At 38.5% G+C, this 18,742-nt stretch overlaps 2 protein-coding genes across 2 annotated transcripts; both read right to left on the bottom strand.

Annotated features, from left to right (window-relative positions):
* Positions 1-969: 969 nt before the first annotated feature.
* LOC106175775 (uncharacterized) lies at positions 970-16,766 on the bottom strand. Its single transcript, XM_013557915.2, has 4 exons — positions 16,709-16,766; positions 15,426-16,352; positions 2,261-2,590; positions 970-1,685 (listed from the first exon to the last, which is right to left on the bottom strand). The coding sequence occupies exons 1-4, from the start codon at positions 16,764-16,766 to the stop codon at positions 1,522-1,524; spliced, it is 1,479 nt and encodes a 492-aa protein (XP_013413369.2). The 3' UTR covers positions 970-1,521.
* LOC106175777 (uncharacterized) lies at positions 3,086-15,151 on the bottom strand. Its single transcript, XM_087007671.1, has 4 exons — positions 15,136-15,151; positions 14,593-14,922; positions 4,234-4,314; positions 3,086-4,044 (listed from the first exon to the last, which is right to left on the bottom strand). The coding sequence occupies exons 1-4, from the start codon at positions 15,149-15,151 to the stop codon at positions 3,086-3,088; spliced, it is 1,386 nt and encodes a 461-aa protein (XP_086863797.1).
* Positions 16,767-18,742: the final 1,976 nt, after the last annotated feature.

An 18,742-nucleotide genomic window follows, 5' to 3' on the forward strand; every position in this document is an offset into this window, starting at 1 on the left:
ATACAATGTGGCTCACGAAGGCGGTCAATACGGAGCTCTGCCAAGGCACAAGCAAGTTGACAATTCGTAATATTTTAAAGGTGGTTAGTGTTATCTTTTTAATGTGAAAGTTATACTTAATTAAATTGTTTGGTAAATTTCACATGGCTTAATTTTATGCCCTGCAGCCGCGTTCATGTTTAAAACGATTTAAATTTAAGTGTTCAACATGGGTATTGCGCGAGTTGCCATTTTACATGACGCGTGAGACGCTATTTTCAAATTAACAAATGCCTGTCTATAAGCGATAAAACATGCAGTAATATACCTTCTAGATGTATGCCAAATTTATATTAATTATTTGAACAGCAATCTACTCCCGACCAGGACTAGAAAAACTGTCATTGCCTTCCAAAATTGGTCCCGTGATGTTTTTCATATATATATATGCATATGTCATATATCTTGGAAATTTACATATGACTATTCAGCATATGTGTATCCATAAAATCGTCGTCTACCTCTAAATAGTGGATTTTATTTAATATGGAAGTGAATGAGAATCAATAAATACTGGAAATAACTAGAAAAGGGCGAAAGAGCATTGAACATACCAGAAGTCATAGATATTAAAATTCAAAGCGTCATATGATTTTATTTTGTTTTTGGTTTTAAGTGAAATATCGCACCACAAATTTAAGGAAAGTCATATTTCGTAAAAGTGTGTTCGTTTTTTTTTTTTTACTTATTTTTTTCATTTATTGTTGCCAAGTACAATAATTCAATTTAGACAGATTCGGTGCAAACTAGGTATGAAAGCTGAGCCAAGAAAAATGTTTTGTACATGCGTAGTCTAGGACCTCTTGCACACGTGACACTTTGAAATTCATAGGGTCATATTGTCTTATTTTGTTCTTGGTTTTAAGTGAAACACCACTCCACAAAGTTGAACAAAGCCACTTGATGTGAAAACGCGCTTTTTTGCCAGGTACAGTAACTACATTTCGACAGAAGTAGGTACGAACTAAAGCAACGAAAGTTGAATAAAATGTTTTGTATATGCTAAGGACTTATTGCACATGTGACTCTTTTCTGTTCTACAAATGTACACTGTATGTACAACAACAACAGCAACAACAACGACAATAATAATAATAACAGTATAATGTAGGCCTGTGTTTAATAATGTTCTGACACGTACATGACATGTTTGGCACATATGATTAATCAGTGTCTCAAAAATGGCTCATTTCAAAAACGTTCGTGTGTTCAGAAACCATAAAATAATTCAGCACAACCCACACACTATATTTGTAATTAAAGTATTTATTGTATACCAAACCTCAAAATTGTGATGACCTCACCCTTCAAAACCAACTTTGTTAAAACAGTCCATATGATATTATAACCTCGATCTTGGATCTCCTTGGCAAGTGGATTTTTAAATTCATTTACAAGATAAGAATAGATAAGCTTAGATGAGTACATAGTAATTAATTCCCCACGATTGCAATAAATAATTGGAAAACTTCTCACTTTTAACTAATATAAAAGTTTTTGTCGCAATCTAGCAATGGCGGCTTTCTCTCTGCGTCGCGCCCGGAAGTAAACAATGTATATGGCAATGGTTCCATTGAGCACCGTCCCTATTATGCAGCTTAGGATGATTTGGTGTTTTATAGCCGCATCCAGCTTTGCCTTAAGGTCTGTAAATGAAACATTACAATTGGTATGGACAGAGATCAAATAGATAGTAAAACAGAACAGATTAGGAAAAGTTCAAATAATGATTTACTTTGTAAGTTTCTGATTAAAGTGAACCTGAGTTATATTTTCAATCATGTTTGGGAAATTTTAAACTTTTTACTTAATCCCAATACAAACTGAAAGTGTGCCTGTGAAAGCTTTCACCCCAACGCTAGGGAATTCATCAGCCACACTTAAGTTATGAGACAGTGTATAGTGAACAGTTTATAGTGAGAACTGATCACTATTAAACTGTCCCAGACGCGGAAAACTTTGTACCACCCCCACCCCCTCACCCCGATTCTTTTTAAGTGATGGTCCCCGGCCCTGGATGTAAATACCCCCCTTCATCCCTCGATTGAACCTCAGGGGGTAACGATCCAAGATCTCCACACTGCCCCAACTGATTGAATGATTGGGTGCCTCAGTGGAAGTGAGAAGATTAAAATTTTCTCAACACGGCTTAAGTTTGTTTCATTGTGAAAAGAGACAGAGAATGAGAGAGGTTGACAAGATGCCCCACAGCAAAACAAACCTGGGCTTATATCTTCTGCATCTGTTAATTTTCTTTGAGGCCAGTCAACTGGTATGTGTTGCATCCCAGCAGTAACAGCACCATTCGTGACCATTGAAGGGGTACCCGGTGGACTCGGCTGTCTTCCAGGACGCATTTGCACCATTGTCATGGTATCACCCTTCTGTCCTTTCTGTCCAATTGCACTCATCCCCTTCATTCCTTTAATCCCCTTCATTCCTTTTATGCCCATTTCTCCTGTGGCACCAAAATTCCCTACATTTCCCATCATTCCCTTCTGACCTTTTTGGCCCTTTATGTCACCAGGCGGTCCGACCATACCTTTCAAACCTGTAATATTGATATCCTTAATGTGTCAATACATTATTCACAATAAGTGAAATCCAGCTCATATAATACTAGTTCTCGGCGATTTCATAAAATGTGATTGTTATTAATTGTTCTTTCTAGAAATCCATTTTATGCCAGTTATTCTTAACCAGGTGTACTAATGGACATCCTGGGAAATGTTTAATTTTATCCCCAGGGTGCATTCATTAATTACCCACGCCTTCTTCCATACTTTAATAACTACAATATCTTCTGTATTTCCCTGCCATCAAGTCGGTTAACTAGGCATAAGGGGTGGTAGTTTGAGTGTGTAAACAATATTAATGTTGAATCTGGAGAATTTTTGCCTGGAAAAACATTTACTTCATGCTTCCCTCCCTTAATCAAATTTAGGCAGCTTTCAGGTATGATCGACTGAATAAACATACTGGGGATGAAGTTGAAGAGCAGTTGTTTTTATGACAATGGTAATATGTAAAACGTAATCGAAATGGTTCAGTTTGATTTATTTCCTTTGGTCTTACCTTTGGGTCCTTCAGTTCCTGGGGGTCCACCAGTGTTTATTCCTTGTGGACCTCCGGTTCCTGTGGGACCGCCTGTTCCTGGTGGCCCTCCTGCGCCTGGTGGACCTCCAGTTCCGGGTGGTCCTCCAGTTGCCGGTGGTCCTCCTGTCCCTGGTGGTCCTCCTGTCCCTGGTGGTCCTCCTGTCCCAGGTGGCCCACCTGTTGCCTGTGGGCCTCCTGTTCCCGGTGGGCCACTTGACCCTGGTGGCCCTCCTGTGCCCGGTGGTCCACTGCCTGCTGGTGGGCCACCTGTACCTGGTGGACCTCCTGTTCCTGATGGCCCTGCTGTTCCTGGTGGCCCTGCTGTTCCCGGTGGCCCCTCTGTTCCCGGCGGGCCGCCTGTTCCCGGTGGACCACTTGTCCCTGGTGGCCCCCCTGTGCCCGGTGGTCCACTTGTTGCTGGTGGGCCACCTGTACCTGTTGGCCCCTCTGTTCCTGATGTCCCGGCTGTTCCTGGTGGCCCTGCTGTTCCCAGTGGACCGTCTGTTCCCGGTGACCCCCCTGTTCCTGGTGGCCCGGCTGTTGCCGGTGGTCCTGCTGTTGCCGGTGGCCCTCCTGTTGCCGGCGGTCCTCCTGTACCTGGTGGTCCTCCTGTTGCTGGTGGTCCTCCTGTTCCGGGGGGTCCTCCTGTACCTGGTGGACCACTTGTTCCTGAAGGTCCTTCTGTACCTGGTGGTCCACTTGTTCCTGGAGGTCCTTCTGTACCTGGTGGTCCGCTTGTGCCTAAAGCCCCCCTTGTCCCTGGTGGTCCTCCTGTACCTGGTGGACCTGTTCCAGATGAACCCCCTGTACCTGGAGGCCCTTCTGTACCTTGTGGACCTCCTGTCCCTGGTGGTCCCCCTGTACCCGGTGGTCCACTAGTTTCTGTAAGATTGCTCGGAAACAACGCCGCTAAAAGACAGCAGATTTGTGCATTAAAGAGATGTACAACTGATAAAGTTATTTTACTTATATTGTTAAGGATATAATGGTATAATAACTGCATTTTTATCTTGTACAAATTTGATTTTATTTCAATTTAATTAACTAAATAGTAAAATTGCTTCCATCTCCCGAACTTTTTCCTGAAAGCTTTCTTACCTGATACGCCACGTATCAAAGTACACAGGATCACAAATTTAAGCCAGTATAGCTGCATCCTGCTTTCTGTCTGCTCTGTCTCTGTTAAATTATACGTTTATTAACATAGAGGTGTCTCTTTCAGCTGTAAGACAAAAGAAGACATACAAAACATACAAACATACAAAACAAAACACGTATCAAACTGAAAGCCAAAAAGTACTGGAAAAGGAATTTGACATGGTAACCTCTTACCCCAATTTAGCGCGCGTTTATCCGATTGTTTTTACACGTTTAAGTGTAGCTATTTTCATCAGCATATACCTTTATCTTTAAAACTTGTATGAAGCTCAGTTAAAATTGGATTTATTTGTAAAATAAATAATTGGAAAAATTGTTAAATTTGAATTAAAGAAAGATGAAGATATAAGACAAAGGTGTTAAAATGTCACTCCAAGCGCATTTTATTACATACTGGGTATATACAAATATATACACTTTGTCATTTACTTTACCGTTTTTCAGAGCCACTTCTGTGCGTCTCTTCTGTTTGGTGGTGTTGTATATTCCCTCTGTCTGAATAATGACGTCCGTAGTTTGACTGTTCCCCTTTATACATTTATGACACATGGTCGTATATTCAAATATTACCTTTTGACATATGTTGCTCATCCCTCATCACGTACATATGCCGTGGGCAGTATTGTGTATAGAGTACACGGAAATTTTGCCACACTTTACATGTCATCTTTATTGATATTTATTTTGATTTATTTTTTATTTATTATTTATTTTTTTTTTTTTTGTTATTTATTTTGATTGTGTATTTGTCTAAAGTTTTCAAATATGTGCATGTTTTTTTTTTTTTTTTTTTTTTTTTTGCATTTGAAGAATGTGTCACAATCCTGGCTTGCCAGTCCCTTTTATTAACCCTGTATCGTGCAAGTGCGATTTTTATATACCTAGATGTGCCGTTAAACCCTTCTTAATCGCTGCAATAAAACCAGTGAACAACGGAAACTATTTACAAGTGTGGAATTAGCAAAAAATCCTGCTTAATTACGTTTTGGTTTGGACCAGTGATAAAGAGAGGTGCAACAAAGTAAGAAAGAAACAAAAAATTAATCCTCCATCATGCATATCGTTTAGTCTCTATTTAGGTGTGACGGTGGACCTGGTCCCATCACTTGTAGATCATGGACAACGTATTTGCACTCTAAACCTGAGGACAATGGACTGGTCGTTGGAACTCTATCATGTCTGTCTATTAGTCATCTGGTAACAATAAGATTGGCTAATTACATGGACTGTGACCCTGTAACTTTTTGCCAGATGGAAGTAATCATGTTTATTTGCATTGAAAAGCGTTTAACATACCAAAAATTAGAACTGAACGTTTTAAAACACTTTTATTCCTTTCTCTTTATTAAACCATTAGTGGCCTAAGTTTTACTTTTGAAACTCATTTATTGTATTTAATTTATTGTATTTAATTATCATTACTCCTTCCTCTTTTACACTAACTTTCAGATGCCTGTGCAAAAATTTATTTTATTCATTTATTTTAATTTATCCTTTTTTTATCTCATTAAGTTCTATTCGCATATCCTATATGATACCTGTATATCATTATTTTAATTTGTAAATTTTATTCTCACTCCATGTTATGTATAACTTCAGCCTTTTGGTTGCCATGTTTTAATAAACTTATTTACTATTTATTATTTACTATTTGTTTTCGCGCAATTGAAAGTACGAATATGAAGGATAGAGCACCGCTATGTTTCTCAGTCCGTCTAAACTGTCAGACTGGTGTGACGTGCTCTATAAAACGTGCTCAGACTGTCATTAACATTGTATTTTAGTTGGGAAGCAACACGTCTGAATGGCAACCATGTGTTCTGCTAGAAATAATGAGATTTTTATACCTCCGATGAAAGCAAAACCGAATTTTGCATGCATAGTATCTCTAAACTATGGAGTTCATCATATTGCACTCATATCTGTCGTGTGTGTATATAGACCTCATCTCTTTGCACAAAATCGACAAACACATTTTCAAAGCAACCGCGACCGCTATTTCTTTCTCTCTAACTTATTACTGCGCATGCGTCAAGTTGTCAGACTCTCCTTCGAGCGCAGCCGAGAATTAATTACAGCTTTGTAAGTAACTCGCTCGCTCTGCTAGTTAATTACGCCGAGGAGTATTTAGGGCACAGATCGTGGTCACTAGATACCACCAATGGATTTTTGGATTTTTAGAATTTAGATTTTTCATGTGAACGGTGCCTAAGTGTTGCTTAAAAAACTTCTAGTTAAATTTGGTATTAGTTATTTCATTCAATATGAAGTGTCCCGTAGTCAAAAATTAGACTAATTGTTGTTTGTTTGATTAACATGCACGAGCATCAGCACCATGCATTAGCACAATCAACAATTCATCCTGTTTCAAAAATAACATCTCATTGCAAATAGTATCTATAAAATATGAATGATAATGAATGAGGAATAAGGAAAGAATAAGCAAATAGCATTTTCAAAAAAGGAACAGTATATGGCAAAAAGATAATTATTATTTTTATAAAATATGTACAAAACAAGCCGATGTGTAGCCGCAATTAGTACATTAAGTCACATTTTATATATGATAATAGAGTGAATCCGTAAAAGAATAAATAATTTAAAGACTTAATAAATAATTTTAATTTTAATTAAAATTAAATAAAAAAAAATGATTGAAAGAATTAAATAAATGAATGATTTTATAATTAAACCAATAAATCGCTGTAAATAGATATATAAATTGCTGTAAATTAACAAAGGAATCACTTTTTCAAAAACCAGAGGCTCTTCCCTCTCTTTTTATAAACACCGGCATCACTTAAAAGACGGGATAAATGTATTTCACACATTCGTCTCCAGTGATTGCCTGTCAAAAACTCTGAATGCCGGTGTAACGTGACAGAGAGTCCCCCATAACAGAGAGTCCGCTTCCCATTCATTTGTACAGGAGAGCCTCGCCCTAGATTTTGACCCACTTAGGTCAAACTAACCCTAACCATATAACTATATGGAGGGAGGACCTTCTGTTACACGCACACTCAGTTTCGTTACACCTGCCACTAAATCGTCCTTGGCTTCAATTTCCTGAGGTGGTGCGTGAGAGCAACCCACGAATTATCTCGATTGGGTTGAGGTCCGGACTCTCCAGTGGCGTTTTAAACAAGTTAATACCATTGCCCTTAATAAATTGCTGTTCTACTCTGTTGGTATGCTTTGGGTCATTATCTTGCATAAATCTATGCTTATGAGCCATTTTATCCCTAAAGAATGGGACCGAAAGCAAAATCTCCTCAAACAATTCTGCGTCGAAAATACCACCGAAGATGGTAATGTGAGTGCACCCTCGTTCTTGCCCCGACCTAGTGCAATTTTATTAATATCCTCTATCATTATCACAACTAACGCGGTGAGTGTCTACCCTCTATCAGGGCTAAAGATAGGTTTTTCACTAGTTACCAGAATTGACATATGTATCTGGTTATTTTATGGGTATTTTTTGCACACCCGTTAGGCACACGTGCACATAAACTAACTACTATTAAGATGATAGTGAGTGTCCTATCATTTGAAAGCCAACAAAATGTTTCATTCCACATTAGAGGAATTAACCTTTCTCCCCTTTACCAAAAATAAATGAAACTCTACATGCAAGCAAGACCTCTTTCAAAACACAAAAAGAAAAGCTGTCGTTATTTCTCTACGGTCATAAATCCTTATCACCCACCCAAAATGAAATTATCTTCGAAACTGTTGCAAATTTTCTTCTCGTAAACTTTGTTATCACTTAATAGGTTCTATCTCTTTTCCTCTTCTTTCTTTCTGTACTTAACTTGTGCTCCTGATATATATGAAGTTTTACATTTACTCTGTTGTATATATGTATATACCTATCCATTTGTTTTATTTATTTACTTATTTAATTTAATTTTGTGGAGAGCATATAATGCTTCCAGCGCCTTGCCTCCACTTCATTCTTTTGAATAAACGTTGTTTAAAAAAAAAGAGGAATTAACCTCGGACCGGAGAGTCCGAACGCTAAATAAGTAAGTAAGTAAGTAATAATTGCATTTGTAATTTTAAAACTGGGTGTATGTAACCTTTCGCTGTCCAGTAAAATTTATAAAGGAAAATTAAAGTTCGCCGGTTTCAAACACACTTTTTTTTTCAATATAAATCTACTGTGCATGGAACATAATGATATTAGGCTCTCTCTGATGATTATGCATATTTATTTTCCTCTTCCAAACATTGCTGGGCCCCCAGGCGTCGGTACGAACTATAAAGCTATGCAAGTTTAATCCAGCAAAATGTTTTGTATATGCTAAGTACTTCTTGCACATGCCACTCTTTTCTGTTCTACAAATGTATACTGGATGTACAACAACAATAAAACAATAATTATACAATATAATGTGTGTTTAATAATGTTCTGACACGTTCATGATATGTTTGGCACAAATGATTAATTAATGTCTCAAAAATGGCTCATTTCAAGAACGTTCTTGTGATCAGAAACCATAAAATAATTCAGCACAACACACGCACTATATTTGTAATTAAAGTATTTATTGTATACCAAACCTCAAAATTGCGTTGACCTCACCCTTCAAAACCAACTTTGTTAAAACAGTCCCTATGCTATAATTACCTCGATCTTGTATCTTCTTGGTATGTGGATTTTTAAATCCAGTTACAAGCTAAGCTTAGATAAGAACATGGTAATTAATTCCCCGCGACTGCAGTAAATGGTTGGAAAGCTTCTCAGGTTTAATTAACATAAAAGTTTTTGTCGCAATCTAGCAATGGCGGCTTTCTCTCTGCGTCGCGCCCGGAAGTAAACAATGTATATGGCAATGGTTCCAATGAGCATCGTCCCTATTATGCAGCTTAGGATGATTTGGTGTTTTATAGCCGCATCCAGCTTTGCCTTAAGGTCTGTGGATGAAACATTACAATCGGTATAGACAGAGATCAAACAGATAGTTAAACAGAACAGATTAGGAAAAGTTCAAATAATGATTTAAGTTTCTGATTGAAGTGAATCTGAGTAATATTATCAATCATGTTGTGGAGATTTTAAACTTTTCACTTATTTCCTATACAAACTGAAAGTGGAAAGTGTGCCTGTGAAAGCTTTTGCTTCAACACTAGAGAATTCATCAGCCATACTGAAGTTATGAGACAGTGTATAGTGAACAGTTTAGTGAGAACTATTACACTGTCCCAGATGTGGTAAACTGATTGAATAATCGGGTTCCTCACTGGAAAAGTTAAAAAAATTTTTCAACACGTCTTAAGTTCGTTTCATTGTCTTCAAGTGGTTCATTTAATAGACACAGTTACTTATTCGTCACAGACCCCAGGGGGTAACGATCCAAGATCTCCACACTTCCCCCAACTGATTGAATGATCGAGTGCATCAGTGGAAGTGAAAAGTTTTAAATTTTCTCAACACGGCTTAAGTTTGTTTCATTGTATTCAAAAGGTTCATTTATTAATAAATACAGGTTACTTTCTCGTCAAAACCTGCAACCCAACACTTATTTAAAACTAATTAGATAGGTTTTGCTTTACTCCCTGTAGAAAGAGACAATTCACGAAAATCTGTGTGTAACTACTCCTACAGTATATCCGTTATTTTATATGTTCTATATGCAGAACAGGAGTAGTAACACGTGAATGTTCGTGCCAAAAGAGACCGAGAATGAGAAAGGTTGACAAAATGTCCCACAGCAAAACAAACCTGGGCTTATATTTCCTGCATCTGTTAGTTTCCCGTGAGAGCAGTCAGATGGTACGTGTTGCAACCTAGCAGTAAGACGAGCGTTCGTGACCACTGAAGGGGTACCCGGTGGACTCGGCTGTCTTCCAGGACGCATTTGAACCATAATCATAGTATCACCCTTCTGTCATTTCTGTCCAATATCACTCATCCCCTTCATTCCTTTTGTTCCCTTCATTATCAGCGGCAAAAAAAAAAAAAAAAAAAAAAAAAAAAAAAAAAAAAAAAAACGCCAGCAGAGGGATAAAAAATATACGTACGAGATTCCTTAAGTTATCAGATAAGCTGTCATACGTTATCCCATCTGTATAAAAACAGATAGATTGATGGATACTAGTTTTCTTACATGTGAATATGTCACGTATCAAAGCACATAGGATCACAATTTTAAACCAGTGTAGCTGCTTCCTGCTTTCTATCTGCTCCGTCTGTTAAATTATAAGTTTATTAACATAGAGGTGCCTCTTTCAGCAGTAAGACAAAAGAGGACTGCTACATATTTAGCACAAACATGCAAAACAAAACACATGCCAAGGCCAAGAAGTATTGAAAGGGGAGTTTGAGATGGCAATCTCTTACCCATTTCTAGTTTATCTGTTTCACTTTTATGCATTTATGACACATGACCTTATATTTGTAAATTTTAATATAAATTTTCGTCATATGTTGCTCATCCCTCATCACGTACATATGCCGGGGGCAGAATTGTGTATAGAGTACACGAAAGTTTTGCTACATTTTGCATTTCATCTGTATTGATACTTTTTTAGATTGATTTTCTATTGTTATTTATTTTGATTGTGTATTTGTCTGATGTTTTCAAATATGTACATGTTACATCGTTATCTCAGTGATTTCATTTGAAGAATATTTCACAATCCTGGTGTGTCAGTCCTTTCGTCAACCCTGTATCATGCAAATGCGTTTTATATGCCTAGGTGTGTCGTAAAACGCTTTGAATAAAATAATAACAGTGAACAACGGGAAACAATGTACACGAAGCACATAATAAAACTGAATGTGCGGAATGAGTTAGCAATCCTGCTTAATTATGTTGTGGGTTGGACCAGTGACATAAGAGAAGTGCAACAAAGTAAGAAGAAACAAAAAATCAATCCTCCATCATGCATGATGTTTTGTCTCAACTGAGCTGTGACGGTAGGCCTGGCCCTGTCTCATGTAATCATGGTCAACGGATTTGCACTCAAAACCTGAGGCCAATGGACTGATAATACATATTCCAGGCCAATGTGATCGTTGGACCTCTATCATGTATACATCTATTGGACATCTGGTGACAATAAGATGGCCACAGATATGTCTTTGTCTAGTTACATGTATGTACACTTTTTTGTACTGTGACCCTGGAACTTTTTGCCAGATGGAAGCAATCATTTTTGCTTGCATTCAAGGCATTTGTCTTCGCGTAACCGAAACTACAAATAAAATGGAAAGAGATGTTTAGCAGTCCGTTTTAACTAAAGCAGTGGCGGATTTAGAGGGGGGTCAGGGGGGTCACATCGCCAAGTGGGGGTGGGGGCATCACATCAGCGGACCCCCCCCCCCCCCCCCTTCAAATAATCCTGGATCCGCCCCTGTAAAGTACGTTCAAACCCGTTATATTCGGCGTCAAGTTATTTTAGCGCCGTCCTCAGACTGTTCTTAACATTGTAGTTTAGTTGGGAATCGGGTTTTATTATCAACACGTCTGAATCGTAACCAAAGGCCCTGCTAAAAATAATGAAATCGTACACATCCGGGGAAATCAAAACCGAATTTTGTATGCACACGTTTCCACGGTTGTGACGTCAATTTACCTCTCCGGATACGCCAATTATGTTGTCCAACCTACCACAATCATGACGACAGTTTGAGAAGCCTACACTTTTACTTTCACCTTGACTGGTAAATCAGAAACACATTTTAGGTATATAGAAAATTGAATTCCAATTATAGATTTTCCTAAGGATTTTGAGTATTTTAATAAAAATTCCTCTGCAAATTTAGTAATGAGCCAACAAAATTTCAGCAGTATTGGAATGTCATTGTTAGCCGTCCCGTGCGTATAGAAACTTGGAAGTTATTTTTAGAGTCCCTTCTAAAAGAAAATTAAATGATATATTCAGTGCATTGCAATATCATCTACATCCAAAACTGAGGCAAATGAATGAGAACGTTTTGGAAACTCAGCTGTGAAACACCTTTTTGGGGGTGAAGTGATCGTACAGAAGCTATCTGGACACGCCTCCTGCAGAACATAAAACAAAATCACTATGATAAAACCATTAGTCATTAACAAACTGTCTTTTGTCCACACATTGCCCGGGACACTCCCCTTGTTTGGCCCTGAACCTGCTTTTCTTGCAATAGGGGTACTTTTAACAGCAGTCGGCCATAGTTCGACAGGGGTCTGAGCGGAGACAGGGGATACACATGTTCATGGGACATGTATTTATACCTGTGTTGGAATAAAGAAGGTGGTGGTACAAAACTGATTAATTCAATTTTACTAATGCCGTTTTATAGCAATACGCCCATAATGTTTCCTAGATTGTATTAGGTGTGATAACCTTTTGTCGAAAAATAGATGGACAATTACAGATTTGGAAATGAATTATTTATTAGTTATTTAATGTGTTATTTCCCCGGATACGTAAGAAGGTGAATCAAAGGTTAACCTGGCCTTTTCCGCAAAGGAATCTTACTATGAATATCCATTTTAAATGATATTTATTATTATCAGTATATTCCACATACCTAAAGATGTATAATTACGTTGAAGAAATTCATAATTCGTTAAAGTGTGCTTGTTATTTATTTATTTATTTATTTATTTATTTATTTATTTATTTATTTATTTATTATTTTTGCCAAGTACAGTTGTTAAATTTAAACAGATTCGGTGCGAACTAGGTATGAAAGCTGAACCAAGAAAAATGTTTTGTATATGCGTAGTCTAGGACTTCTTGCACATGTGACACTTTAAAATATCATAGGGTCATAATATTTTATTTTGTTCTTGGTTTAAACATAGCTCCACAAAACGGAAGAAAGCGTGACGTTTAAGTGTCCTTTTTTGCCAAGTACAGTAACTACATTTCGACTGAAGTAGGTACAAACTAAAGTAAAGAAAATTGAATAAAAATGTTTTGTATATGCCAAGGACTTATTGCACATGTGACTCTTTTCTGTTCTACAAATGTATACTGAATGTACAACAACAATAAAACAATAATTATACAATATAATGTGTGTTTAATAATGTTCTGACACGTTCATGACATGTTTGGCACATATGATTAATTAATGTCTCAAAAACGGCTCATTTCATGAACGTTCTTGTGATCAGAAAATATAAAATAATTCCACACAACACACGCACTATATCTGTATTTAAAGTATTTATTGTACACCAAACCTCAAAATTGCGTTGACCTACCCCTCCAAAACCAACTTTGTTAAAACAGTCCCTATGATATTATTACCTCGATCTTGGATCTCTTTGGCAAATGAATTTTCAAATCCAGTTACAAGATAAGAATAGATAAGCTTAGATGAGTACATAGTAATTAATTCCCCGCGATTGCAATAAATAATTGGAAAACTTCTCACTTATAACTAATATAAAAGTTTTTGTCGCAATCTAGCAATGGCGGCTTTCTCTCTGCGTCGCGCCCGGAAGTAAACAATGTATATGGCAATGGTTCCAATGAGCACCGTCCCTATTATGCAGCTTAGGATAATTTGGTGTTTTATAGCCGCATCCAGCTTTGCCTTAAGGTCTGTAAATGAAACATTACAATCGGTATGGACAGAGATCAAATAGATAGTAAAACAGAACAGATTAGAAAAAGTTCAAATAATGATTTACTTTGTAAGTTTCTGATTAAAGTGAACCTGAGTTATATTATCAATCATGTTTGGGAAATTTTAAACTTTTTACTTAATCCCAATACAAACTGAAAGTGTGCCTGTGAAATCTTTCACCCCAACACTTGGGAATTCATCAGCCATACTGAAGTCATGAGACAGTGTATAGTGAACAGTTTAGTGAGAACTGATCACTATTAAACTGTCCCAGACGCGGAAAACTTTGTACCACCCCCACCCCCTCACCCCGATTCTTTTTAAGTGATGGTCCCCGGCCCTGGATTTAAATACCCCCCCTTCATCCCTCGATTGAACCTCAGGGGGTAATGATCCAAGATCTCCACACTGCCCCAACTGATTGAATGATTGGGTGCATCAGTGGAAGTGAGAAGATTAAAATTTTCTCAACACGGTTTAAGTTTGTTTTATTGTCTTCAAGTGGTTCATTTAATAGAAACTAGTTACTTACTCGTCACAGACTTTTTTAAAACTAATTTAATATTTTTGCTTTACTCCCTGTAAAGAGAGACAATTTACTACACTTCGACCGTTGCCACTCCCATATACATTATTTTATATGTTCTATATGCACAACAGGAGTAGTAAAACATGAAAAGAGACAGAGAATGAGAGAGGTTGACAAGATGCCCCACAGCAAAACAAACCTGGGCTTATATCTTCTGCATCTGTTAATTTTCCGTGAGGCCAGTCAACTGGTATGTGTTGCATCCCAGCAGTAACAGCACCATTCGTGACCATTGAAGGGGTACCCGGTGGACTCGGCTGTCTTCCAGGACGCATTTGCACCACTGTCATGGTATCACCCTTCTGTCCTTTCTGTCCAATTGCACTCATCCCCTTCATTCCTTTAATCCCCTTCATTCCTTTCATGCCCATTTCTCCTGTCGCACCAAAATTCCCTACATTTCCCATCATTCCCTTCTGACCTTTTTGGCCCTTTATGTCACCAGGCGGTCCAACCATACCTTTCAAACCTGTAATATTGATATCCTTAATGTGTCAATACATTATTCACAATAAGTGAAATCCAGCTCATATAATACCAGTTCTCGGCGATTTCATAAAATGTGATTGTTATTAATTGTTCTTTCTAGAAATCCATTTTATGCCAGTTAGACTTAACCAGGTGTACTAATGGACATCCTGGGAAATTTTAATTTCATCCCAAGGGTGCGTTCATTAATTACCCACGCCCTCTTCCATACTATAATAACTACAATATCTTCTGTATTTCCCTGTCATCAAGTCGGTTAACTAGGCATAAGGGGTGGTAGTTTGAGTGTGTAAACAATATTAATGTTGAATCTGGAGAATTTTTTGCCTGGGAAAATATTGACTTCATGCTTCCCTCCCTTAATCAAATTTAGGCAGCTTTAAGGTATGACCGACTCAATAACCATACTCGGGATGAAGTTGAAGAAAAGTTGTGTATATGACAAAGGTAATGTTCAGTTTGATTTATTTCCTTTGGTCTTACCTTTGGGCCCTTCTGTTCCTGGGGGTCCACCAGTGCTTATTCCTTGTGGACCTCCGGTTCCTTGGGGACCGCCTGTTCCTGTTGGTCCTCCTGCACCTGGTGGCCCTCCAGTTCCAGGTGGTCCTCCAGTTGCCTGTGATCCTCCTGTCCCTGGTGGTCCTCCTGTCCCAGGTGGCCCTCCAGTTGCCGGTGGTCCTCCTGTCCCTGGTGGCCCTCCAGTTCCAGGTGGCCCTCCAGTTGCCGGTGGTCCTCCTGTCCCAGGTGGCCCTCCTGTTGCCGGTGGGCCACTTGTCCCTGGTGGCCCCCTTGTGCCTGGTGGTCCACTCGTTGCTGGTGGGCCATTTGTACCTGGTGGTCCTCCTGTTCCTGTTGGCCCTGCTGTTCCAGGTGGACCTCCTGTTCCCGGTGGCCCCTCTGTTCCTGGTGGCCCCTCTGTTCCCGGTGGTCCCTCTGTTCCTTGAGGGACACCTGTACCTGGTGGTCCTCCTGTTGCTGGTCGTCCTCCTGTTCCGGGGGGTCCTCCTGTGCCTGGTGGACCACTTGTTCCTGGAGGTCCCCCTGTTCCTGGTGGCCCCTCTGTTCCCGGTGGTCCCTCTGTTCCTTGAGGGACACCTGTACCTGGTGGTCCTCCTGTTGCTGGTGGTCCTCCTGTTCCGGGGGGTCCTCCTGTGCCTGGTGGACCACTTGTTCCTGGAGGTCCCCCTGTACCTGGTGGTCCACTTGTGCCTAATGCCCCCTTTGTCCCTGGAGGGCCATCTGCACCTGTTGGGCCTCTTGATGTTCCTGGCGGGCCTCCTGTTCCTGGTGGTCCTCTTGATGTACCTGGTGGGCCTCCTGTTCCTGGTGGCCCAGCTGTGCTAGGAGGCCCTCCTGTTCCTTTTGGACCACATGTCCCTGGAGGCCCTCCTGTACCCTGTGAACCTATAGCTGAAAATCATCGTAAAAAGACAGTAGAGTTGGGCGTTAAATTGATCTACGACTGATAAATTTAATTAACTTATAAAATTAAATATATAAATGGTATAATAACTGCTTTTTTATCTTTTACAAATTTAATTTTATTTCAATTTAATTACTAAATAGTAAAATTGCTTACATCTGGCCTCTCGTAGCGGTTGGAATAAGACCCGGTCGCAAAGGGAAAAGCCTGTAGAGTAATAGGAAATACACGTGTAGAATTTATCAAGTTATCAGATACGCTGTCATACGTTATCTCCTCCTGTATAAAAAATAGATAGATAGATAGATAGATAGATAGATAGATAGATAGATAGATTTCTTACCTGATACGTCACGAACCAAAGCACACAGGATTACAATTTTAAGGCAGTGTAGCTGCATCCTTCTTTCTATCTGCTCTGAGTCTGATTAATTATGTTTTTAACAAGGAGGTGTGTCTTTCAGCTGTTGGACAAAAGAAGAGTTCAATATATTTAGCTCAAACATAGAAAACAAAGCAGTATCAAAGCCAAAGAGTATTGGAAAGGAAGTTTGAAATGATGACCACTTACCCTATTTGGGCGCGCGTTTATCCGTTTGTTTTTACACGTTTAAATACCTTTATCTTTAAAACTTATATGAAGCTCAGTTAAAATTGGATTTATTTGTAAAATAAATAATTGGCATTTAATTACAATATAAGACAAAGGTGTTAAAATATCAATTCAAGCGCATTTAATTACATACTGGGTATATACAAATATATACACTTTGTCATTTACTTTACCGTTTTTCAGAGCCACTTCTGTGCGTCTCTTCTGTTTGGTGGTGTGGTATATTCCCTCTGTCTGAATAATGACGTCCGTAGTTTGACTGTTTCACTTTTATACATTTATGTCACATGGTCGTATATTCAAATATAACCTTTTGTCATATGTTGCTCATCCCTCATCACATACATATGCCGTGGGCAGTATTGTGTATAGAGTGCACGAAAATTTTGCCCCACTTTACATGTCATTTTTATTGATATTTATTTTGATTGATTTTTCTTTTGTTATTTATTTTGATTGTGTATTTGTCTAAAGTTTTCAAATATGTGCATGATACATCGTTATCTCAGGGGGTTTTTGCATTTGAAGAATGTGCAGGTTACTTTCTCGTCAAAACCTGCAATCCAATGAAACATTAAAATCAGTATGGACAGAGATCAAATAGATAGTTAAACAGAACAGATTAGAAAAAGTTCAAATAATGATTTACTTTGTAAGTTTCTGATTAAAGTGAACCTGAGTAATATTGCAATCATGTTGCGGAGATTTTAAACTTTTCACTTAAAACCTATACAAACTGAAAGTGGAAAGCGGTTTAATAGACACGGTTACTTACTTGTCACAGACTTACTTGAAACATATTTAATATTTTTTGCATTACTCCCTGTAGAGAGAGACATTTCACAAAAATGTGTGTCACACTGAAGAAATATGAGACAGTGTGTAATGAACAGTTTAGTGATCACTATTTAACTGTTCCAGATGAGGAAACCTTTGTGCCAATCCCACCCCCTCACCCCGATTCTTTTTAAGCGATGGTTCTCGGCCCTGGATGTAAATACCCCTCTTCATCTTTCGATTGAACCTCAGGGGGTAACGATCCAAGATCTCCACACTGCCCCAACTGATTGAATGATCGGGCGCATCAGTGGAAGTGAAAAGTTTTAAATTTTCTCAACACGGCTTAAGTTTATTTCAATGTATTCAAATTGTTAATTTATTAATAATCACAAGTTACTTTCTCGTCCATACCTGCAATCCAACACTTATTTAAAACTAATTATATAGGTTTTGCTTTACTCTCTGTAGAAAGAGACAATTCACGAAAATCTGTGTGTAAGTACTCCTACAGTATATACATTATTTTATATGTTCTATATGCAGAACAGGAGTAGTAACACGTTAATGTTCGTGCCAAAAGAGACCGAGAACGAGAAAGGTTGAAAAAATGTCCCACAGCAAAACAAACCTTGGCTTTTATTTCCTGCATCTGTTAGTTTCTCGTGAGAGCAGTCAGTCGGTGCGTGTTGCATCGTAGCAGTAACAGCAGCATTCGTGACCACTGAAAGGGTACCCGGTGGACTCGGCTGTCTTCCAGGACGCATTTGAACCATAATCATAGTATCACCCTTCTGTCATTTCTGTCCAATGTCACTCATCCCATTCATTCCTTTTGTTCCCTTCATTATCAGCGGCAAAAAAAAAAAAACGCCAGCAGAGGGATAAAAAATATACGTACGAGATTCCTTAAGTTATCAGATAAGCTGTCATACGTTATCCCATCTGTATAAAAACAGATAGATTGATGGACACTAGTTTTCTTAC

The sequence above is a fragment of the Lingula anatina genome, chromosome 3, assembly GCF_051362555.1.
Source record: "Lingula anatina isolate TDL-2025a chromosome 3, LinAna3.0, whole genome shotgun sequence".
Lineage (NCBI taxonomy): Eukaryota > Metazoa > Brachiopoda > Lingulata > Lingulida > Lingulidae > Lingula > Lingula anatina.